The 25,671-nt window shown below is 45.0% G+C and overlaps 2 protein-coding genes and 1 non-coding gene across 3 annotated transcripts in view; 2 read left to right on the top strand and 1 right to left on the bottom strand.

Moving 5' to 3' along the window:
• Window positions 1-1,802, bottom strand: part of CPPED1 (calcineurin like phosphoesterase domain containing 1) — a 111,800-nt gene extending 109,998 nt beyond the window's left edge. Inside the window, exon 1 of the mRNA XM_036309796.1 lies at window positions 1,629-1,802. Coding sequence (XP_036165689.1) covers window positions 1,629-1,698 — 70 coding nt within the window. The 5' untranslated portion in view covers window positions 1,699-1,802. The remainder of the gene's footprint in view (window positions 1-1,628) is intronic.
• A 3,219-nt stretch (window positions 1,803-5,021) lies between these two features.
• On the top strand, window positions 5,022-5,593 carry LOC118656888 (DNA-directed RNA polymerases I, II, and III subunit RPABC4-like). Its single transcript, XM_036310656.1, has one exon. It carries the CDS (start codon window positions 5,349-5,351, stop codon window positions 5,523-5,525), a length of 177 nt encoding a protein of 58 aa, XP_036166549.1. The 5' UTR covers window positions 5,022-5,348; the 3' UTR covers window positions 5,526-5,593.
• An 8,641-nt stretch (window positions 5,594-14,234) lies between these two features.
• On the top strand, window positions 14,235-14,397 carry LOC118657147. Its single transcript, XR_004967883.1, has one exon. It is a non-coding gene; the product is annotated as a U1 spliceosomal RNA (small nuclear RNA).
• The last annotated feature ends 11,274 nt before the right edge of the window (window positions 14,398-25,671 follow it).

Raw genomic sequence — 25,671 nt, 5'->3', positions numbered from 1 at the left:
CCCACCATGCCAGGCTTTCAAACTTGCTCTGCCCATGGTCACAATGGTCTTCCCTCCCTTCAAGGCCCAGTTAACTCCTAATCATCCTTCAGCAATCAGATGATACACCCCTTCCTCAAGGAAGCCTTCCCTAAAGTCCTTACTAATGCTCCAGTGAGAGGCCCCCCGCCAGGCTATTAGCCATGGTAGCAGGGATGAGCAAGCGCCAAGGTCCTGAGGAGAAAGAGATACTGCAATTGGCCCTTTTAAAAATGCAATTCAAGAAAGACAGTGTAAAAAAAAAGAAAGAAAAAGAAAGCCAGTGTGGCCCTGGCCGGCGTGACTCAGTTGGTGGTTGTCCCCGTGCAGCAAAAGGCTGCCAATTCGATTCCTCAGGGCATATGCGGGTGTTGTGGCTCAGTTCCCAGTGGAGTGTGTGTGATGTTCTGCTCTCACATCGATGCTTCTCTCGCTCTCTCTCCCTCTGCCTTCCTCTCTCTCTAAAAAATCAATAAAAAATCTTAAAAGAAACCCAGTTTGGCAGAAAACTAGGCATGGGAAAGAATGGAGCATGAAGGAAGAACGGTGAGCACAAGCCAGATGCAGCAGGGCACCTGTGACTTCCCTTTGGGTTACAAAACTGGTGAGTGCAAGAGAGGGAATCTGACTCCAGGCAGCAAAATGCCACAGAGAGAACCAGGGAACCAGGGGCAGACTTCCCTCTAGAGCAGCGGTTCTCAACCTTGGCCGCACAGTAGAATCACCTGGGAATCTTGTTAAAATCCTGATTTCTGGGCCTCGTCCATCGGAAATTCTGTTTCTTTGTTACTAATGATGAGTCCCAGAAATCAGGATTTTAACAAGATTCCCAGGTGATTCTACTGTGCGGCCAAGGTTGAGAACCGCTGCTCTAGACGTTCAGCTCTGGGGCCAACATTCACTTTAGCACCTCGTCTGTCAGACACCGGGTTTCAAACAGTTTCCATCTGTTAAAAGAATAACCTGGTTAATCTGTTACCTATCAGAATCTTAACAAACCCATTTTTACAGCGAGGCAGATTGCCTACATTCAAAGTCCAAGCATTTAACTCTCTACCACGACTCTCGACTGCCTGGCCTCTCCACTGTTCTGACGGGCACTGGGGACATTTGGGTGGATGAGTCATATTATAGTAAATAACCGTGATTGCGGCGTATAAAATACACCATGGGGAACGGCCACAATAAAAATAACGACATCTAACGTGCACCAGACGCTTATCGAGTGCCACACAGAACTTTCTGTTATTATTCCCGTTTTACAGATGGAGAAACTGAGGCCAAAACTTGCCGAGGAACGTGTCCTAGGCAAGGCGAGGACACCAAACCCAACTGTAGAGCCCACGCTACTGTGAACTGCTTCGCCGCCTTACTCTTCTCGCAGGGAAGTTAGGTCGCGGCCAGCGAGTCTCCAGGACCCGACTCCCCCAGCGGGCACCCGCGTCTCCATAGCGCCCGAGGAAGCCTTTCCGCCCCGACTGTGCGGACCTTATTTTGGTCCCGACCCCGACTGCGGCCCCGATGGGGTCCGGCTGGAGGTGCGCGCAACCACACCAAAGGTTCCCCCGGCGGAAGGTTCCGCAGCCCGAAGCCATCCCCTCCCCGAGTACCTTCGGGAAACGCGTCCAGGGTCCTGCCCCGGGCTCTGTGGAAAACACCCCCCGCCTCCGCTGCGGACATGGCGAGAGAGTTCCTGGTCCCACCAGAGTGCACTGCGTGGGAGGGAGCGGCGCGACTTCTCACCCCCCAACTGCCGGCTGGGCCAGGCCCGCTGGGGGCGGAGCCTTCTACTCGGGGCGGGGCGGGGCGGGGCGGCGGGCGGCTCGCGGGCCTGGACAGCTCGGGGCGCCGCTAGTGCTGCCTGGGCGGGCAGATGCTTGAGCGGCCCCTCTGGGATCGACTGGGGCGCCTGACGAGCGGAGGCCCCCAGGCCGGGGCCCAAGTGCGGAGAGGGGTGTGTTTGGGCTCAGGCTGGGAGCCTGCAGGTAGGGTTGTCAGGTTTCACGAATAAAAGTACGGAATGCCCAGAGAGGCGACGATAAGCTTGTCCCATGCACCATTTGGCAGACAGCCCTCTAAGCAGCTGGAATCCATAACAATCAAGCAGCAGGCGTCTTCGGCTTCCCTGTCATCATCGCCGTCCCGGTATGATCAGCATCGCTCACTCCACGTCAGACACTGCGCTGAGCACTTGGGGAGAGCTCACTTCATGCACACAGCAGCCGTAGGCGATGGTGCTGCAGCATCTCCCTCATTTGTCGGAAGGGGAAACTGATGCTCAGAACGGCGAGGCCGTTTGCAGAAGCGGACAGGCATCTGGAAAAGCAGCAAAGCTGCATCTGACCCAAAGGAGGGTCTGCCCAGCAAACACCGTTGAACTGACCTGCACAAGCCAGTGTTGGTCAAACTTGTTAAAATACAAATTCCAGGGTGGACCTCGTGAAGCGGAATCTTCAGGAGCAGGGTCTGTTTTTAACTCCCCGGAAGAGTCTTTAGGTTCTGCTAAGTTTGAGGAATTCTGTTCTTACCTGGCTGCCTGCTTCTGAAGCACTGTTTGGGTGGCTAAAATGACTAGGAACACTGTCCTCCAATCTTAGGCAAGAGGTAGTAAATCATAGTGGTTAGGGGTTCAGAGGAGTCACCCCAAGATGTGCCTCTATGGTATGTCCTTAATTTCAAATGCATAAGAGACACTGCAAAAACGGTTATTCTCCAGAGTATTTGAGCTCTTGCTCTCTGGCATACGTCATCTAAAAATTCTCTACAGGTTTGTTCCTTACCTCCACACTCCCCCACATTAAGAATATTAAGCGCCTAGGAGTTCTGAAGCCAGGCTGCCTGTTACCACTTGCTGGCACTTTGATCTTGAAAATTACTTAGTTTCTAAAGTTACTCAATTTCTCATCTCCCAGTACAGGGAGGCTTAAATGGCTTGGTGCATCAAAGTGCTTAAATACAATAGTTCTAATAGCAAATATAATCCACGAGTATGAGCCATTATCGTTGGCATTATTGTTAATCACTATATCCCTATTCCCTGGGTATGGCCTGGCCCAGTGGAGGATTCTTAGGAAATGTTTAAGGAGGAAATGAATACTGTAAATGAGAATCAGAAGTCCTAATGGTGGCCTCCAGGCCCTGCAAAATCCAGCCCATTCCTACCTCTCACCCATTAACTTGGCAGCCACATGTCCTCTTTCAGTTCCTTAAACATGCAAATCTATTTGCCCCTTTGCCTGTGTGCTTCCTTCTGCCTAGAGTCTGTATCTGCTCATTTGAACATCAGTGCCTCTGCTTAAGTCACACTGGCATGGAAAGGTCTTACCGAAACACTTGCACACTCTTCTGATCTAAACTGTCTCCCTCCTTCTTTTCACAGCACTCTGCTCTTGTCCCTCAGCCCTTTGCACAGTTGGTAATGATATGTATGGATGAAAAGGGGGGTTCTATGGAAGTAATCTCACAGGGTGATCTGATCATAAATTCCTGACAGGGTAGGTCATGATGGGCAGTCATGCCCACGCATATAATTTCTTTTTTTTCAAAAATGCTTTTACTGATTTTTAGAGAGAGAGAAACATCAACATCGATCTGTTGCCTCCTGCATGCCCCCTGGCTGGGGATTAAGTCCGAAACCCGGGCACCTGCCCTGACCAGGAATCGAACCTGCAACCTCTTGGTGCATGTGTTGATGCTTAACCGTTGAGCAACACCTGCTGAGCTATTATTCCTCTAGTAAAAGGTTTGAAGCCAGCCCTGTCCATTGCTCTTGTGCATCTAGGTTAACACACCTTTGAAGACCAGACATATCCCTCAAAGGGGGCAGTAACCCTCAGAGAGCACATAATCTTGTGCCTTGTTTTCTCCCACCTCCAGGTAATCTTCCTTAGTTCCTCCTTAAATTCACATGCATAAAAGAAACTGCCAGCTGTTATTCTCTGGAGGATTTGAGATCTTGCTCCCCAACATATGTCATCAGTTTGGGCTCAAATAAACTCTTATAGCCCTCGCTGGTTTGGCTCAGTGGGTAGAGCGTCGGCCTGTGGACTGAAGGGTCCCCAGTTCCATTCCAGTCAAGGGCACATGCCCAGTTGCGGGCTCGGTCCCCAGTGGGGGGTGTGCAGGAGCAGCCAATCAATGATTCTCTCTCCTCATTGATGTTTCTCTCTCTCCCTCTCCCTTTATCTCTGAAATCAATAAAAATATATTTAAAAAAAATAATAAAAAATAAACTCTTATAGAAATTCTCTACAGGTTTGGACATTTTGTGTGTGAGAGTAGGAATGGTTGCAACTCCACCTTGTGCACCACTGGGTCCAGCAACCTCTGAACAACATTGCCTGCCCTATTCTCCCCTCGTCGCTGTGCAGATCAGTGGTGCCACTCTCTGACCGTGGTCTTCCAGCTGTCTGCCTGGAAGGTTAGAGGAGGCAGACAGGCAGCATGAAAGGAGCATATTCCTGAACATCAGGCCCAGCTGCTCCATCCACTTCCCAGCTGGGTGACCTTGGGCAAGTCACTTCATCTTTCTGAGCTTCATCCCAAGTGAACTCGCATGGTTCTTATGAGGAGTAAATGAAGCTGGAGGCAGAGTTTCTGGAGCATACTAAGTGCTTGATACATTTTTGCTGTGGTTGATATTGTTAATATTGTTATTGTTGTTGTTGAAATACCATTCAAACTCATTCTTTTCTGGTCAAAATTCTACTCTTCTTTCAAGATTCTGTTCACCTGTTATATGAGCCAGTATCATTTCATTGCAATGAACTAAAAAGCAGTTCAAATTGGCTTAACTGGGGGGGGGGGGGGGGGGGGGGGGGGGGGGGAGAGGAGGATCCATAGGCATGTATAAATTAAAACCCCAAGGCAGTTTCTGTTGAGGTTTGACCCAGCCTCTCTGCCTTTTGTAACTTTGTCTTCATCTTCAATCTCCACAGAGGACTCCCTCTCATCACTTGGCATCTCCAGGCTTCCCATTCATGGGAGGAGAGCGGCTACACAGTTCTAGACCACACGTCCTCCTGAGACACCTAGCAGGAAGACAAAGGAAGTCACTGTTTCTCACCAGCCCCAGCAAGCATTCCCTTGCATCACGACAGTGCCAGTTTGGATACGGGCTGCTCTCAGAGGCAAGGTCAAGGGGTAAACGGCGTGTTTCTCTCTGCTAATATATAGGGCCACCCCTGGAGGAGTGCTATCCATCCCACCCATACTGCATGCTTGAGGATCGAATGCATAGATGTTTTAAAAATGGATCAGGATACCATTGTCCTGAAAAGGGGAAATGGCTCATTTAAAAAAAAAAAAGGTGTTGGTGCTAAGGATTAACAATGGGCACCCAGAAGGACGTCCAACCCCCAAAGCAGCAGCCAAGGATATATATCTGTGGAGAATGTCAGGCAGAAAATGAAATAAAATCCAGGGATCCAATCAGGTGCAGAGAATGTGGATACAGAATAATGTACAAGAAAAGGACTAAAAGATTAGTGGTTTTTGAGGCTCGATGAACAGAATTCAGAAGAATATCTTTGTTTGCATTTGTATTTGCTGTTATTGTATAGTTTTTGATGAGTATATTTATCTTTATGAATACAACTATATACACGTGATTTCATTTTAAAAAAAACCATATTGTATTTAGGTGTCTATTATAAAGATTGTTTTTTGTTAAAAAAAAAATTAAAGGGCCAACAAATAATCCACTACATTGCCGATGTACAAGTGAGCATTTGAGGGCAGGGAGAGCATACCAGCTGGTGACTATCATGCTCCCTCCCCCACCCTTTAAAAACTGACCTTTTTTGTCCTGTTTTGTTATTTATTAATCCTCAGAGGAGGCTATTTTTCCATTGATTTTTAGAGAGAGTGGAAGGGAGGGGAGAGACAGGGAGAGTGAAACATCTATGTGAGAGAGACACATCAATTAGTTGCCTCCTGCATGTGCCCCAACCAGGGCCAAGGATCAAGCCTGTAACCAAGGTATGTGCCCTTGACCAGAATCAAACCCAGGACCCTTCAGTCTGCAGGTCGACACTCTATCCACGGAGCCAATCTAGCCTGGGCGAAAAAACTGCCCTTTTTCTTTCATCCCACCCCTTGTAACAGCTAATCCAAGCGTGTTGTTATTTAGAGACCCAGGTATATTATTAAGAACAGCAGTTGCTATACTGGGCTGTATTATAGCCTCACTCCAGGAAGCAAGCCGAACAATTTGTCTCAACATTCAAAGGCCCTAGCAGCTGAGCGTTTACAGTTCTGTCTACTTTTTATAGATCTTCTGTCTCCTCCTCACTGGCAGGCTGTGAGCTGTTTCTTCTCACTGTTTCTGGCATCTGCCTCTAGCAAGTACTCACTCTCTACCTCCTTCCCTCATTTGTCATCTGCCCAGATTTGTGAAGCTAGATGGCAAAGGTTGTTAGGAGTACGAGCCAGGTTGTCTTATGGATTTGAGGCAATAGGCTTCGCCTAAGAGCCCGAGGCCTCATTTAGGGTAAATTGTTTGGTCTTTACTAGTTTAACCTCTCTGAGCTTTGTTTTCATCGCCCGTAACGTGGGGATAATGTTTACCTACAAAGTTGGCAGGATTCAGTCTCATAGCATACTTAAAGTGTGCATCATAAAACATAATAATTGCTCAGTAAATTGCTTATTATTACTGTAGTTGTTATTATTTCAGATAAGCCACTGAAGACCGCCCAGCATGGCAGCGCACTTGAGCTTCTTGTGAGCCGAGGCAGGCCTTCCTGACATTCAGTGCCTGGAATGGAAAACTTGAGTTTAAAAACCGTCCCTGGCCTGACTGGTGTGGCTCAGTGGTTGAGTGTCAACATATGAACCAGGAAGTCACGGTTTAATTTCCTGTCAGGGCACATGTCCGGGTTGTGGGCTTGATTCCAGTATGGGGCATACAGGAGGCAGCCGATTAATGATGCTCTCTCATCACTGATGTTTCTGAATTTCTCCCCCTCTCCCTTCCTCTCTCTGAAATCAACAAAAACATATTTTTAAAAATAAATCAGTAAAATAAAGTAAATAAAAACTACCCCCAATGGAATCTCACGCTGGTGGACGTCCTGTCACGTACCCTGTTTCTTCAGATCCAGCCGACTAACCCATATGATAGCCACTTGCCACTTATGGCGACTACATTAATCAACATTAAATAAAATTAAAATGACAATTTTTCAGTCACACTGTGCTCATTTCAAGTGCTCAGTAGCCACATGTGGCTAGGGTGACCGTAGTTAGAGAGAAAAAAATACAGAACAGTTAAATTTGAATTTCAGATGAGTATGGCCCAGCATGCTATAAACATTATCTAGCTCTGGTTGGGTACCTCAGTTGGTTAGAGAGTCGTCCTGAGCCTGGCCGCAGTGGCTCAGTGGTTGAGCATCGACCTATGAATCAGGAGGTCATGGTTTGATTCCTGGTCAGAGCACGTGCCCGGGTTGCAGGCTCAATCCCCAGTGTGGGCCATGCAGGAGGCAGCCGATCAATGATTCCCTCTCATCATTGATGTTTCTAGCTCTCTCTCCCTCTCCCTTCCTCTCTGAAATCAATAAAAATATTTTAAAACAAAGAGAGAGACTCGTCCTGATATAACAAAGTTGAGGGGTTTGATCCCTGGTCAGGGCAACCAATGCATGCATAAGTAAGTAGAACAACAAAAATCTCTCTCTCTTCCTCTCAAATAAAAAAATTAAAAAAAAACACACCACTATTTCCTTTTAATCTGAAATTCAAATGTGACCGGGCATCCATCTTTTTGCCTGGCCAATAGATTGGACAGTGCAGACGTGGAACAGCCCCGTCGTTGCAGAAGTGTCCGGGTGGTCAGCACTGTTTACAACCACATGAGCAACTTGCAGCTAACGAACCCTGCCCGCTACTTCCGTTCTTCTGTCCCATGCACGTGATTGGCATGAGAACCACGAACAAGCAAAAGGATCCCTCGCTGCTGTAATAAAGTTCTTAGCCTTTGAAGCAGACTATACTAATAATCCCCATTCTTTTCATCCAGAAATTTGAATTTAATTTCCTCCTTAGGCTTTTGTTCATCCATTTATTTTCTTGTCTCGCTTTCCTACATTGCTTAATACCCCTTGTAAATAAGCCCCTGGTATGATTATAGGGGCTTCCTTTGACTTTCTAATTTCATTTTCTTCATCTGAGTAGTGAACTCAACCTTCTGAAGCATTTAAATATTTCAGTTACTCAGTTTGGTTTGTGAAAAATCATTTTTTCCCTCTCTCAACAAGAATAAGGGTTTTCCTTAAAGCTCCAATCATCTCAACCCAATTTTATATTTAGTGTACAATTTAAGCTCCCTGCAGAGATGTAAGTTCCCCAAGATAAAGATAGATAGATAGGTAGGTAGGTAGGTAGGTAAATAGATATAGATATAGATATAGATATAGATATAGATATAGATATAGATATAGATATAGATATCTATATGTATATCTCCACTGGATTATGCTGAGTGTCTATAATAGGATCTGATACATAGGAAGCCCTCAATCAATACATGTTGAATTCAATTGAATTTGCTCCTCAATTAAACTTACTAATGTTAAGAGTCTTTAAAAAATCTTTTTATTGATTTCAGAGAGAGGAAGGGAAAGGGGGAAAGTGATAGAAACATCAGTGATGGAGAGAATCATTGATCTGCTGTTCCCTGCACTCCCCGTATCAGGGATCTATCCTGCCACCTGGGCATGAGTCCTGACAGGGAATGGAACTGTGACCTCCTGGTTCATGGGTGGATGCTCAACCGCTGAGCCACACCAGGTGGGCTATTGTTGAGAGTTTTTAGGGCAGATTTCAATTTTTGTTCAGTCTCTCCATATGCCCCAGTATTAAATCAGCTCCCAATGAATGATGACAATAAAAAAATCCTGCATACTCCACGCCTGCCTCTTGAATTGTGTTTTTCTCTGATTTGTCATGTGTTCATGCAAAGTGACTGCAGCTGATTCCTGGCCCTGTCTGGATGACATTTCTGCCATTGGAGCTCAGGACCAAAATGAAAGCCTTTGGTTTCACTGGTAAACAAGATGGATACACTCAGCCCTCCCTCTGCTTTCGTTTTATTTTTTCATCTTCGTCACATTGGGCACTGTTGGAATGATGCTTTGTTTCCCACAAGAAGGAACGACTACACATAAGTCAGAATCTGACAAGTTTTACTGGTTTTGATCTTCCCAAAGCACTAGCCTGGTTTTTTACTGAGCCAATGTTCCGGAGAAATAGGGCTGCATCCAAAGGCACTCAACACGTGAGTCTGGGTTTCATCTCTTGGGACTCTGACCACATTAATCTCAATGAGTGGTTCTCAACCCTGGCTGCGGGCTAGATCAATCACCCGCGAGCTTTCTAAGCCGAGGCATTCCCAGACTTTACTCTGGAGTTTCTTTTTTTTATTGCTTAAAGTATTACAAAGGGTATTACATATGTGTCCTTCACTCTGGAGTTTCTGATTGGATGTGTCTTGAATGAGACCTAAGCTTTGGTCTTAAAGATGCTCCAGGTGATTCTGATATGCAGCTGGGGTGGAGAACTGCTTGTCTAGAGTCTAAGATGAGGCCCCTGCCTGAGTCAGGTGAACAGCAAGTGAGCATTGCAGTCCATAGCTGCAGGGGTGATGAGAGAAGCACAGTAACATTTACTGAGTCGCTGGGCACTAGGATTTGTGCCTTTTAATACGGGGTCCCATTTAAGTTTTACCACAATCTTAAAAGGTTGTCCACTGGATTGAATGGTGTCCCCTCAAAATTCACATCCCCGGGAACCTGTAAATGTGAACTTATTTTGGAAATAGGTTCTTTGCAGATGTGATTAAGTTAATCCGTGGTCATGTTGGATTCGGGTGGGCCCTAAATCCAGTGACTGGTGTCCGTATAAGAAGCAGGGATGATACACAGAGACACTCAGAGAAGAAGGCTGTGTAACGACCAAGAATGGAGAGATCCAGCTACAAGCCAAGGAACACCAAGGATTGCCAGAGTCCACAGGAGCCAGGGAAGCAGCAAGGCAGGACTCTTCCTAGAGCCTGTGGAGAAAGCCCGGGCCTGCTGACACCTTGATTCTGGACTTCTGGCCTCCAGAGCTGAGAGTCTATTTCTGTTGTTTTAAGCCACTCAGTGTGGGGTAATTTGCAAGGGCAGCCCGAGGAAATGCATACAGATTTGTATTGTTGCCATTTGAGAGATGAGAAGACTGAGGCAGTATGAACGATACAAAGCGCTCTGGTTTGTGTGGCTCAGTGGGTTGGGTGTCATGCCGGGCACTGAAATGTTGCTGGTTTGATTCCCCGGCAGGGCACATACCCGGCTGCAGGTTCCATCCCCGGGAGGAGGCATGCAGGAGGCAGTCGATCGATGTTTTGTTCTCACATTGATGTTTCTCTCTTCTCCCTTTCTCTCTCTCTCTCTCCAAATCAATAAACTATTCTTTTTTAAAAAATACATTTTATTGATTTTTTACAGAGAGGAAGGGAGAGAGACAGAGAGTTAGAAACATCAATGAGAGAGAAACATCGATCAGCTGCCTCCTGCACATCTCCTACTGGGGATGCGCCCTCAACCCAGGTACATGCCCTTGACCGGAATCAAACCTGGGACCTTTTAGTCCGCAGGCCGACGCTCTATCCACTGATCCACTGAGCCAAACCGGTTTTGGTCAAATCAATAAACTATTCTTAAAACACACACACACACACACACACACACACACACACACACACACAACCAAACCAAAATAAAGATACAAAGCAATTAGACATGACCCCCACCACCAGAAATTACACTGGGGCTCTAGGAAAGCATCGTGTGCAGATTGAGAACTTGGCTCTGGAGGAGACGGACCTAAGTAGCATCTCAGCTCCATCACTTATTAGCATATGACCTCAGGCCAGTCCCCAAGTCTCTCTGAGATACTCTGTGTTCTCATCTTCAAAACAGAGTATTCCATAGAGTTTTGGAGAGAAGTAAATGAGAAACTGTAGGAAAAACACCTTGACTTGCACGTACATGATCAGCTCTCAAAAAAGTTATCTGTTATGATTGCCATTCTTGTTAGTATTAATAACAGATGAATCTGGCTAGAATGCTTTCAAGAGGAGGAGGAAGAATCAGAATTTACTTCTAATTTTGTGTGAAAGCTTCACCCCTTAATGTGGTTCAATTGTCTTTGGTCAACAAAGTCAACTAGAGGTAAGGGAGGAGGGTTTTGAGCTCCCCCTAGAGGTGATTGTGGGCAACAAACTGAATGGGCGGACAAGGGAAGGGAAGGGAAGGGAAGAAATACATCTGTGGGCAGAACAGGAAATAAGACTGGTTAGGTGGGGACCAAATGGAAGAATCTTGAATGCCAAGCAGAGAAATTGATTTAAGACAGACAGACCATCGTTCTGGTTGGAAGGGATTGGACACGAAGTGAGCAACAGACACCTGAACTGGCTAAGTTTAAGGTTTTGGCAGTCAGAATGGAAAGAAAAAATGCAGGACAGAAGTGCTATGAAAGAGAGGACCAAGACAGGAATCGAAGGCTTGGGCTACTGGCCTGAGAAAACAGAAGAAAAATTGGGTCCTCTCTCAGAAACAGGCTAGCTCCATGGTCGGCAAACTGCGGCTCGCGAGCCACATGCGGCTCTTTGGCCCCTTGAGTGTGGCTCTTCCTAAGCCTTAGGAGTACCCTAATTAAGTTAATAACAATTGTACCTACCTATATAGTTTAAGTTTAAAAAATTTGGCTCTCAAAAGAAATTTCAGTCGTTGTACTGTTGATATTTGCCTCTGTTGACTAATGAGTTTGCCGACCACTGGGTTAGCTGAAAGGGAGAGCCAGTTTGGGAAAGAAAAAGAAAAGATAATGCGTTAGTTTTAAACAATTATAATATGAGGAAATTTGGAGTGAGGAAACCTGGATTCTGGTTAGAACCGAGCCAAATGTTAACAGTGAATCTTTCATATACTCCTTCTGGGCCCCAGTCATTGGTCTTTTAAAATTGAGGGTGTTGCCTTAAACCAAACTAGGGAAACTGGTGGCAGATGTCGTTTGTTTATTCTACAAGGGTTTTACATTTTAATTAGCTACCAACATGTCAAAATTGAAAGATTTTACAGAAAAGCCCAGATTTCTGCTCCCAGCAGTTGGCTAATGTGTCCACCCGCTGCCCCCTTTAAACTGGACATGGACATGTGGTCCCCACAGCCTCTACCATGTCCTACATACAGTCTTCCTGACACTGAGGCTGCATACCAGTTGCTGTTTGTCATCTATACCCAGCCTGCTTCACATGTAAATTACCTTCCCGGCCTCCCCTGGGCAGCTGAATAAGAGATTCTTAGCGAACAGGCTCTCTAAATCCCCTCTTAGTTCGGTAAATGTAAATTTTACCTTCATATTCAATTGGGAATACAAGTCAGTGAGAAGTCAGAGTCAGGGGTACACATTTGGGGATCACATGAGTAAAGGTGGTAGTTAACCCCTTGAGAAACACCAGGGGTGTCGATGGAGCACGTTTTCTAGAGCAGGAAACAGACTCACCATGGGACTTGACAAGGCTGCCCAGGGGAGGCAAGGCGTGGCTCTGCGTCTCTGACAGGAGACTTCTTTACACTTCAGTTATTGGGAAACAGCCTTTAACAATTCTTGTCATATTCGCATCCTTTATGAACTACCTAATTATTTAATATATTTTTAAAAAATCAAGTGACTTTTTAATCTTAAATGTAAATGTGACTTCATAGTCACCACTGAAAATGGAAAACTCATATCACCTCCTAATGGAAGGTAACTGTAAAAACTAATACAGGGAAAGCACAATTGGATTCCAGGTAGATATGTTGTTTGCTAAAAGCTCTGAACCTGAGGGCTGCTGTCAGGTGAAGAAGGAAGATTAGCAGGTGTTAGAAAGGTGCCAAAGCTTTCCCCTGGATGTCATCAGTGTGACTGACAGGAAACAGAGGAGGGAGTAACATTCTATGTAGTTTGACGTAATTTGACGCTGGAGTATGTATCACCTACAGAGATGTAAACCTGAATTATGGTCCTCCAAACATGTCTCTGTCCTAATCCCAGAACCAGTGAATGTGTTACCGTCCATAGGACACAGGCTTGGAAGAAGTGAACGAATGAAGGATTTTAAAATGGGGACATTATCCTAGATCAGTGGTTCTCAACTTTCCTAATGCCACGACCCTTTAATACAGTTCCTCATGTTGTGGTGACCCCCAACCATAAAATTATTTTTGTTGCTACTTCATAACTGTAATTTTGCTACTGTTATGAATTGTCATGTAAATATCTGATATGCAGGATGTATTTTCATTATTACAAATTGGACATAATTAAAGCATAATGGATTAATCACAAAAAACAATATGTAATTATATATGTGTTTTCCGATGGTCTTAGGCGACCCCTGTGAAAGGGTCGTTCGACCCCCAAAGGGGTCGCGACCCACAGGTTGAGAACCACTGTCCTAGATGCTCTGGGTGGGCCCCATATAACCACCCATCAGGTGCTCCTGAGATGGAAGTGGAGAAAGAGGAGGTGACCGTGGGACCCGGGAGGGAGGCAATGTGACAACAGAAGCGGAGGCCAGAGACCCAGAGAGAGCCTAGGAGATGCTACGAAGATGTGGCTTTGAAGATGTGGAAGGAGATGTGAAACAAGGAACCCGGTGACTGCTAGAAGTCGTAAAAGGCAAGAATACAGAGTCTCCCCTAGAGCCGCCAGGAGGCACGCAGCTCTGTGGACACCTTCACTGTAGCCTGGGGAACACTGTTTGGATTTCTGACCTCCAGAACTAGAATTAACTTGTGTTGTCTTAAGCCATTAAGCTTGTGGTAATTTGTTATAACAGCAAACGTAAATAGGGGCCTGTGTGAAATGTAAGGGGCTTCTTTAATTTTCCAGGAAGTCCAATTACCTTAAAAAAACCATGGTCTTTGTGAAATGTTAAAGAGGTTAAGAAAAAAATGATAGTGTTTTTGTTTTTTGGGTTTTTTTTGTACTTTCATCCTTCCAATACATTATTACTACAGTAAACAGTTTGCCATATACATCCCAGCTTTTAAATGCCTACCGGAATGTGTGTGTGTGTGTGTGTGTGTGTGTGTGTGTGTGTGTGTGTGTGAAATTCCACTGTCCCACATTCCCTTTGGGTTCTGGAGTTGTTTCCAATTCTCTTCTTCCCAGATCAAAGAGTCACACTCACCTGGCAGGGGAGGTACCATGATCACGCAGGTGGTTTCCCAGGGCGAGGCTTACCCATCGCCCTCCGGATGTGCTGACCCCTGCGATTTCCCCAAATGTGGGAGACTCGACTGCATAATGTGTGGTAGGGGGGGACTGTGTTTGCGCTCTCCCCTAAGAAAAAAAAAAGAAAAGAGTCAAATATTGGCAATTTCGTATGGTCATGTGATTCAGCCTACCATTTATAAGCAATAGTGCGATGAACAGCTTAAACACTTTGGTGTGCTCTTCAGGTCATTTCTTCAGGGTAACTTCCCAGAAACGGGTCATTCGGCTAAAGAGCGTACACATGTAAGTGCTGCTGGTGTTTGTCAGAGTGCCCTCTGTTCCCACCAACAGTGTATGAGACGCCCCAGTCCCCCCACACTTGCCAAACTAACTGCTCAGCCGTGGACAGACCAGTTCACTCTTATCAAGTACACGTGCACCCCTCTTTCTGACAGATTCTTCTGTGGGACTTTTGTATCCAGTCGCCTCTCTCTGGAGTCTTCTCCGGCGCATAGATGTACAACTGACGCCCCCAACCCTCACTGCGTAGAAATTAGGAGGCAGAAACCTGAACTTGGCTTTCTCTCGTGTCGACTGTAACAGAGTGTCCTGAAATGTGATTTCTCAGAAACATTGGCTTATATATTTAAGTCTCCTGTACATCGCATTCATTAACTTCTGAGACTGCTGTGCGTTGTGAGTACAGAATGTTATGAATAAAATAAAAGTCAGCATGAAAGGTGCCAGCCACACTGCCAAGCATTTACTTACTGAATCCCGAGAGGCAGGCATTGCAATCCCCATTATACAGATGTGGATCTTGAGTTCAGAGAGGTTAGTGGCTTGCCCAAGGTGGCATCGCCCCAGTATTAGTCATCTGTTGCTACATAACAAATTACCCCACACTTAGCAGCTTAAAACAACAAGTACTCAGTATTTTCAGCGCCTGTGAGTCAGGAGTACAGGTAGAGCTTAGCTAGGCCCTCTGCTCATGGGCTCTCACAGGTTGTGATCAAGGCGGCAGCCAGGGCTGGGGTCTCATCTGAAGACTTGAATGGGGAACCGTCAGCTTCCAAGCTCACTTACATGGTCAATTTTTGGCGGGACTCAGTTCCTTGGCAAGTGCCCTTCCCAGCATGGCAGCTCACAACATGGAAACTTACTCCATCATGCCAGCAGGAGAGAGAATACTCGAGCAAGGCAGAAGTCACATCTTAAATACCCTCATCACAGAAGTGGCATCCCATCACTCTTGCCAGACTCTGTTGGTTAGAAGCAAGTCACCAGGCCAGCCTACACTCAACCGAGAGGGTTCCATCAAGGCACAAATACCAGGAGGTGAGAATGCTTGGAGGACCTGCTGCCTGCCACAGAGATGAAATAGCAGAACTAAGATTTGCATCAGTTCTTTCAAACTCCAACGTTCCCCATAGTTAACCACTATGCTCTGCTGTCTTCCCAGACAAATCAACCTGATTCTTTCTCAGACAGATTAATCTGGTTTTTCTAATATGGATTCTAGTATTTTCTCAAATGTTTTATCCTTTTAGATTTAATCTCCCAAGTGGGCAGCTGAAAGATCCATCCAGAGTGGGTGAATTAACTAGTTCTGTGAATGTTATTTAGGGGTAACTGTAGAAAGTATGGCTAATGAAAACAAGACTTTCAAATCCTTGCTAAATCCTGACCCTTTGATACTGCACTTAAGCCTTCTCATATGGTTTGTAGGCAATCAGACCAATTTGCATAAGGATAAATACAAATTGGGCAAATGATTGGATTCAAAGCAGATAAAGCAAAACTTCCCTGGGAGCAAGAATTTTTATATTATTCATCCTATCCCTTTAACCCTCCTATTTGGAATCTTGAGTTGGTAACGAAATTCAGAATTGTAATAACTTGCTTTAATAAACATCTTCAGACTTAGCCATACATCTGTGTGTAATTTGGTTTTGGGGAGAACAGAAGTACCGGTTCATGGGGGCATCTTTGTAGGCAGAGAAATATCTTCACTTATTGAAATGTTCCTAGCAACAGAAGTTGTTTTCTTTTTTCGCCCCCAAATCCTCAAAGCAGACACAGGCAAAATGATAAGAAATGTAGAAAATTGTAGATGTGCATTAGGTTTTGTAGGGGACAATCGTGTTGTAAGGATATCTCATTGCATTTGCCCACATGAAGTCATTTTTAAAAACATGTTAATGACAAACATGGGCGAATGTGGGTTTTTTTTTCTCGAAAGCTCACTTACAGAACAGTAGGTAAATGCTATCACATTAGCCTGCCCTGGGATTGCTTTGGCATTTTAATTGCATTTCTCTTGCATGATGGTTTTCCGTTGGCTGTTTTTATATTATTCAACTCTGTGTGCATTCTGAACCTAGCCAGCTCAATTTCTTCTGGGAAGTGACAACAATCATAACATTTATTGATACATTTTATCTAACACTTAAGCTCCACATTTCCCATGCATTCTTTCATTATCTCTTCATAATCACCCTAAAAAGTAGTCACTTATCCCAATTTTACAGACAAAGAAAATGAGGCTTGAGACTCAGAGAAGTTAAGCAATGTACCCAAGGCCACACAGCTAGTAATTGGTGGGGCAGGATTGAGACTATGCTCTTTAGGCCATGCTCTACTGACACCCCAGGGTTTGGGCATACGCAATGAATGAACAAAGGAATGATCAATGAACTCAATGACAACAGGTATTACCTCCAATGGTAAGAGCAAAACATATTTTTGCAACTCTTCCACCTTCCCTTGGCAACACGTGCGACATAATAAAACCTCAGGCTTAATGGGAAGAGCGTAAACCGTGAAGTAAAACACAGCTTCGTTCCAATTCAGGTTTGCATATTTTTGGCTATGTGACAACATATATAACCTTGCGAAGGCTCAGTTTGTTCCCACAGAAACCGGGAATAATGAGCGCATTCACTTATTACCGTTGATATGAGGATTTTATGAGGATATGCCAATCAGGAACTTAGCACCATGCCTGACATTACAGGTAAATGTTTATTCATTGGTAGTTAACATGATTACCACATTTGAGACTGGATCTGTCACTTATTAATTCTGTGACCAGGAGGAAGATTCTCACGTGTGTGAATGGACATCACCCTATCTCTTTGTCACGAGGGATTGTTTGGTAATGTCTGGAAACATTTGGGTGGTCGTAACTGAGAGGGAATGCTACGTCTTACAATGCCCAGGACAGCCCCGCAACAGAGAGTTGCACAGCCTTAAATGTTAACAGCTTCAAGGTTGATAATCCCTGTTGAATGGGCACTTCACAAAAGACCTAGTGCCCGATAAATGCCAACCATTATTAGTTCCTGTCTCTTTGAGCTTCCATCTCAATCTGTGTGTTATTTCCAGGAGCCTTTTCAGCTTTAAAATTCTCTGATTGAACATAATGTGAAATTCAGCTAGGACTACATATAGGAAACAAGTAGGATATTAACATTGTTTCTGAGTGTCAAGACATGCTGAAAACAATGACCCCTTTTGGTAAAATGGAAAATTCATTTCTTTTTGATATTTGAACTTCTGTAGAAATCTTACTTTACTCTAACCACTGAAAATGGGCCTTATCAAAGTAGTTTTCCCCCTATTTTATATCAAAAGAACAACTCTAAAGAGGAACTGTTTGTTCTATCATTTCATCCCTATTTACAGGGGCTTATAAAACTCAAGGTTTTCTGAGAAAGGACATGTCCATTTCTTATTGCCTATTTTGTTCTGAAAAGTTGTGGTTATGGGCATATTTGTCTATGTTCTAAGAGTTAAAATGGTTTCTGGTCAAGAGGGCAGGGTAGGCAAATGGGGTACTTGCATTCTCTCAGAACCAAATCAAAATTACACCTAAACTACAGACCAACCATCATTCAAAACTTCCTGAAACCAGTCAGCAGGAGGGGCAGAGATGTGGAACGGCTGGTCCCAAACCCACATGTCGCAGATGAAAACCAGGAGGGATATCTCGGCTGCAGAAATACCCCCTGATGAGTGAGGGGGATCCCAGCCCCATGCCAGCCTCCCCACCCCCAGCCTAAGGTTTCAGTGCCATGAAGAGAAGCCCCCTTAACTTCTGGCTGTAAAAACCAGCGGGGATTGTGGCTGAGTGAGACAGACAGCTACTGGAGTCCCAGGCAATACCTCTTAAAGCGCCCATGCATGGACTTAGTTGGACTTACTGTCTCTGAGCTCCAGTACTAGGATAGCACCTCAAAAGGCACCAGGGACATGTGGGGAGGAAATGAAGTGTCTAGCATCAGGGTAAGAGCTGGAGGAGCAGCTTTCTCCAGGACAGAAATGTTGGCAGAGGCCATTGTTCCTCCTCCCACAGAGCTGGCAGGTGGCTGCTATATCTGAGTTTCCATGAACTTGGCTAACACTGTTCACCCAGTTCTACTAATCTCTTGAGACCCTGCCCCACCCAATTTTTGGACCCACACAAACTGTCTCCAGTGGTTTTCCCATATGAATGGCCTGTCTTGACTCATGCTTCAGACTTTCTTAAAATCTCTCAAATAAGCAGCATCTGGCCTTGGTGTGCCCCATACCTCTCTCTAAGTGGCCCCATGACTGGCACTAGTGGCAGCCTGCCTTGGCCTCCCCTGGGCATATCCAAACCCAGCACAAGTAGCAGCCCTCTGAAGATCACTTTGTAACTGCCAGATGGCCCTAGGTCAGTGGTCGGCAAACTCATTAGTCAACAGAGCCAAATATCAACAGTACAACGATTGAAATTTCTTTTGAGAGCCAAAGTTTTTAAACTTAAACTATATAGGTAGGTACATTGTTATTAACTTAATTAGAGTACTCCTAAGCTGGCCTTTTCTCAAAACATCCTCAGTCTGATTGAGGTACGTTCGCTGAGGTCGACCCCTTCCAACTCTCCCATCCACACTCGTCTTGTATACTTGTTTCAGATAGAGGAGTGTGGGTGGGAGAGTTGGAAGGGGTCGACCTCAGCGAACGTACCTCAAAACAATGTACCTCCCCCGCGCTGCGTATCCCCCAGCCCGCCTATGCCGAGTCTCCTGTCACCCGACGGACCAACACCCCCCACTTCTTCTAACGCCACTTCTTCAAAATAGACGCGCCCAGGTCGAAAACTGACTTCTGCGCATGGGCCACGAAGTTTCAATTGCACTGTACGTGCGCACCCGCACGTGGTATTTTGTGGAAGAGCCACACTCAAGGGGCCAAAGAGCCGCATGTGGCTCGCGAGCTGCGGTTTGCCAACCAGGGCCCTAGGTAAACACAGGTGGTGGCTGACTTTTGCCTGCACCTCCCGGGAGGATAAGGCACCCAATGGAAAGCTTCAGAACACATCGAAGAACCACCCAACCACCTCCACAAGCAACACACTCAAGGGGTAGACTCAGCAGGCACCAGAGCCCAGCTGAAGTAAGTCTTGCTCTGTGCGATGGGCCCCTGCACAGCTAGCTGATCCTCCACAATGGTTGAAGCCAGTGATTGCAGCCAAATGGCCTAGGGATACACCCCCCCTCATTGATATGCCAACAGCAATCAAGGCTCAACTAAAACAGGAGGGTGTATACAGCTTATTTGGGGACACACCTGGCGTGTCCAGCTTGGGTTATCCGGGAGGTTGTGCCACTGTACCCTACAGAATACCTACTATATAAGGCCAGTCTACCAAGACCAGGAGATGTAACAATAATAAACAATATTGTATTAGTTTCAGGTGTGCAACCCAGTGATTGTGTCCATCTGACACCATACATCGCTATTACAGTATTACTATCTTCCCTATGCTGTACTTTACATCCCTGTGACTATTCTTATTCACCAATTTGTATTTTTTAATCCCTTCACCTTTATCACCTATCCCTGTGGTCGGCAAACTGTGGCTCGCGAGCCACATGCGGCTCTTTGGCCCCTTGAATATGGCTCTTCCTAAGCCTTAGGAGTACCCTAATTAAGTTAATAACAATGTACCTACCTATATAGTTTAAGTTTAAAACATTTGGCTCTCAAAAGACATTTCAATCGTTGTACTGTTGATATTTGGCTCTGTTGACTAATGAGTTTGCCGACCACTGACCTATCTCCCCAACTCACGTCCAACAGCAACCATCAAAATGTTCTCTGTTCCTGTCCTGCTTGTTCATTTATTTTGTTCTTTAGATTGGATTGTTGATAGATATGTATACCCAAATAAAGTATTATACTAGGTTGGCACATTTCTGCCAAATGTTCTTTCTCTAAACATTTCTTTAGACAAGTGAAATGATACTATATAAAGAAATTTTATCTTACCTTTCCCATTTAACATCACAGCATAAAAACTTCTTCATATTATAAAAATACTTCCTGAACATTTCTAGGGCTGCAGAATGCTTCATTATATTAAAACATGCTTTTAAATTGGATACACACTTCTAAAAACATTTTGTTACACAACAAACTACTTGCAAAATGTCAAAGATACGTAACTATACAAAATATGAATTAAACATTAACCTCTTACCCCTTCCTAAATTCTTTCTCCAGTTGTAAGTTGTGACATTTAATAATTCCACATGTATCTTACAATGCGGTTTTGTGGTAGTCAGTTGTATTGTTTGCCAAATATTTCCAGTTATACATTTTACAGGTACATAATATGATAGCAGTTGATGGTTAATTTATTTCTTTGGTTAGACCATGTGACCAGTTCTGGCCAATGAGTTGTGAGTATTTAAATGCTGCTGTAGGACCTCGGGACTTTTATTCCTTTTGCCATGGCAACTGGCAATGCTCCAATCAGTAGCTGCTTCATCAGCCAAGTTCCAGAGAGAAGGTGACACAGAGCAGAGTTCCCAGCTTTCTCATGGTGGACATGTAGGGTAAGTGAGAAATAAAATTGTTTTACTTAGAGCGTGTTGTCTGTTATAGCAGTATAATCTGTCTTATCCTTATAGAGTATATCCTATATGATAAAAGCCTAATATGCAAATTGTCCCCTGGGGAGTTTGACCTCTCCTTATGATGTGCGCTGACCACCAGGGGGCAGTGCAGAACATGGGGGCATCAGCTACATGGTGCTGGCAGCAGGCAGCAGTGGAGGCGCTGCCAGCCCCGATGGGCCCCGATGAGAGCGGGACCGCGGAGGGATAGTGGAGCAGGTGAGCGGGCAGTACCAGGCCAAGGCAGTATGAGCGGGGGCCTGATCACTCCGCTGATTGCCCGACAGAGGATAACTAGTGGTGGTGATGGGGGCAGGGCCTCAGCCCGGCTCCCAGACACTGAGGGAGCTGGGCAGGGGCATGGGGTGGGGCCCTGGCTCTGACCCATCGTCCCACAGGCGGGATGGTGAAGCAGGTGAGGGGGCAGCACCAGGCCATAGTGGGGTGCCAGGCGGGGCTGTGGGGCTGCGATCCTGGGGGCACAAGCTGGGGTCTATTCCCGGCAGGCCACCCTGAGGGACCCCACCCATGCACAAATTTGTGCACCAGGCCTGTAGTGTGTGTGTGTGTGTGTGTGTGTGTGTGTGTGTGTGTATCTCGCAAATGCAGACAAACAAACATAAATCAACTGTAGTATCTACATTCTTTTATAGCCTGATTTTTCTTTATGCTAAGAAATGTAGTTATTAATTAACAGTTGTTTGTTGAACATCTACTCTATCTCACTGCTCGTCAAGATATTGATACTTTGTCAGTAAACAAAACAAAAAAACACACAAAAAGCCTACTCTCAATGGAGTTTATTTACATGGATATCTTTCCATGTTTGTACACACATATTTATTTATTATTCTACAGTTGCCTACTATATGGATGTATCACAATCTGTTTAACAATACTTCTATTTATGAATATTTAGGTTTTCCCCAATTTGTCTCTTGTTGAAAAACAAGGCTATAATAAATATCAATGTAAATCTATTTGGAGCCCTGTGTATCACAGGTGCACTTGTGGATACATCCTGCTTTACTTAAACATTCTCCCATAATTGGACACACGAACCACTTCTAATTTTTTTTGCTATTATCCATGCACTGGTTTTATAGTTAACATCCATTTGTTTGAAGCTTTTGGGGTAGTTGGGGGTTATTTCTTTATGATAGTGACTCCAACATGTTACTGCTGGGTCAAAGGGTTCTGATAATTTTAAGGCTGGTGACACATGTTGGCATGCATGACCCTTCTTAATAGATTTGCTACTTCAGAAGGGATTGTTCTGGCATCTCTGGTAGTTTCACACATAGGGAGTTAAGCGCGATCTGAACTGCCCACCATCAACTCTTCTTCCTTAAAGCCATCTGAAGATCAAGAAAAATCCAGCCAGGCATGAAAAAGCGCAGTTAATACTGGTGGAGAGACTAATTTTTTGTTAGTATTTAGCATTTTGCTTTATTTTCTTTCCTAGGAGTTGATGCATTTCTTTGCTGTTAAAAGACACAATGGTCTGGCCAGTATGGCTGAGTGATTGAGCATCCACCCATGAACCAAGAGCTTACCGGTCCAATTCCTGGTCAGGACACATACCTGGGTTGTAGGCTCAATCCTTGGTTGGGAGTGTGCGGGAGGCAGCCAATCAATATTTCTCTCTCATTGATGCTTCTATGTATCTATCCCTCTCCCTTCCTCTCTCTCTCTCAAATCAATAAAAACATGTTTTACAAAAAAACCTACAATGGTCACTTTACATATATGACTTCATTCTTGAATTGGCCTTGAGTCTAGTAGGGCACATCTACTGGGCTTCCCTGATGAATTCTCTTTCCTACTCTCCAAGAAAATGGTTCATACCTTCTTCCCTCATCTTCCCACTACCATTCCCCCCACCCCCCAGTTATAATGTAGAGACAGACTGTGATACCCACAGAAGAGGTCCCTTCTCTTGTGCATTGCATCCCATTCCCTCTAGCCCGCTCGGTAGATAGAAGTTCTTCTTGAACTCTCCTCTGTCATTCACTTCAGTATGCAGTTGTGGATTGATTTTTGTTCTAGTTGAAGTTTAGGCACTAAAGTGCCTGGTCGTTCTCTCTGGAATAGGAATAAACAAAGATGCAAAGGGGAACATCTTGTCAGATCTTCTAACCAAATCAGGACTCCTCTGAAGTGATGTGGGGACAGCTGTCTTATCCCAGAGGGTTTGCCTGTGGGACAGACCAGCTGCTGCCTGCACTGCGGAATACCCCACACAAGCTGTGAGTTTTGAACTGCTCATGCTTACTCTATTTCCAGTCCTAGAGTTGTTGGTATGACATTTAGGATCAGTCAGCAGAGCAGATGAACTGAAAAACTGAAATGCTATTGTCTCACTCTTGATACAGTACTGCCATAGGCTCTCTCAGTTCAACAAATAAATAGGCAGAACTCCAAGTTAGGTGGATGGGCTAGGAGGGTGTCTCTCGTTTGGGACATTCATTCACTTGTTCTACAAATACTGATTCCATGACTACTTTGTGCCTGGCACTGCCTCAGGGGCTTTGAGTAAATGCGTAAGTAAAACAAAGATATCTGTCCTCAGGGATCTTACATTCTGGCAGGGGAATTCAGACCATTCATCTTAAAGATAGATGATGTCCTGTGATAGGGGATGATATTTAGAACAGGGCCAAAGGGACCAAGCCCTGAAGGGCAGAAGAGAAGGCAGTTTGCATAATTAAGTAGGGTAGTCAGAGTCAAATTGAGAAGGTAAAATTTCAGCCAAGATTGGAAGGACATGAGTGAGTTAGCCTGGAAGAGAGTGTCATAGCAGAGAGAAGACCTAGAGCAAAGGCATCAAGGAGATGGAAGGTGTGCCTGGAACATTAGGGAGCAGCAAGGACACGAGTGATCCTGAGCAGATGAACAAGAGGAGAGCAGGAGGGGAAGCAGTCAGGGAGCTGATGGGAGCCGCCACAGAAAGTCTTTGCATGCCATTGGAAGAGCACTGGCTTCACTTTGAGTGAAATGCAGAGCCACTGCAAGATTTTAACCAAAGGTATGGCGTGCTCCAAGTTACTTTTTGTTTTTTTTTAATACTCACCTGAGGATATTTTTCTATTGATTTTTAGAGAGACTGTAAGAGGGAAAGACAGAGAGAAATATCATGTGAGGAAACACATCAATTGGTTGCTTCCTGCACACACCCTGACCAGGCCCCAGGCTGGGGAGGAGCCTGCAACCGAGGTATGTGCCCTTCATCAGAGTCAAACCCAGGACCCTTTGGTCTGCAGGCCAATGCTCTAACCACTGAGCCAAACTGGATAGGGCTAACTTACATTTTAAAAAATATATTTTTTTATTGATTTCAGAGAGGAAAAGAGAGGGAGAGAGAGAGATAGAAATATCAGTGATGTGAGAGAATCATCGATCGGCTGCCTCTTGCACGCCCCCACACTGGGGATCAAGCCCACAACCCGGGCATGTGCCCTTGACTGGAATCAAACCTGGAGCCCTTCAGTCTGCAAGCTGACACTCTAGCCAATGAGCCAAACCATCCAGGGCTAATTTTAAAGAGGTCACTTGATCTGCTGTGCTGCGAATTGACTAGGGCAGTGGTCGGCAAACTCATCATTAGTCAACAGAGCCAAATATCAACAGTACAACGATTGAAATTTCTTTTGAGAGCCAAATGTTTTAAACTTAAACTATATAGGTAGGTACATTGTTATTAACTTAATTAGGGTACTCCTAAGGCTTAGGAAGAGCCACACTCAAGGGGCCAAAGAGCCGCATGTGGCTCGTGAGCCGCAGTTTGCCGACCTCGGGCTAGGGGCAAGGAGAGAGGCTGGGAGTCCTCTTAAGGGGCTATTGCAATAATCTAGGTAAGGCTTGGTGACATCTTGAAGCAGGATGCGAAAGGAGACGGAAGCGGCTGGACTCTGAATGAACTTGGAGAAGAGTCAGTATGCTTTCTGAGAGCTTGGCTGCCAAGAGAAGGCAAGCACACTTCTGAGATTCTATCCCGAGCTACTGGAAAGATGGAGTTGTTAGGACATTAGGGGGGAACAATGGTGGGAGAAGCAGTTTTCTGGGGAAGATCAATTCAGTTTGGGGCATGTTGAGTTTGAGGTGCCTGACATCCACATGGAGCTGTCAATCGGCAGGCGGACAGACAAATACGGAAAATAGGAAAGGTCTGGTATCTACAAAGTGCTCAACTTTTTCCTTCTTTTTTTTGAGTCAAAATTTCTGGTGTGCTTTTTCTTTGTTTTGTTTTGTTTGTTTGTTTTGGTTTATAAGTACTTCTACACATCCATCATCAATAATAATCGATGTTCCGAATGCTGAACACAAGATCCATATGATCCTTAAATACTTCTGATTCATCGGTGAAATAATATAATAAACCAGGAAGACTTTTTTTTTTAGTTTATATTTGACAGTTGATCTCTTCACAGTATGTACGGTGTACCAAGAGAATTTAATTCCTCAGTCCTGACAG

Source organism: Myotis myotis, unplaced genomic scaffold, assembly GCF_014108235.1.
Source record: "Myotis myotis isolate mMyoMyo1 unplaced genomic scaffold, mMyoMyo1.p scaffold_m19_p_5, whole genome shotgun sequence".
NCBI lineage: Eukaryota > Metazoa > Chordata > Mammalia > Chiroptera > Vespertilionidae > Myotis > Myotis myotis.
This window is presented reverse-complemented; position numbering and strand designations above follow the sequence as displayed.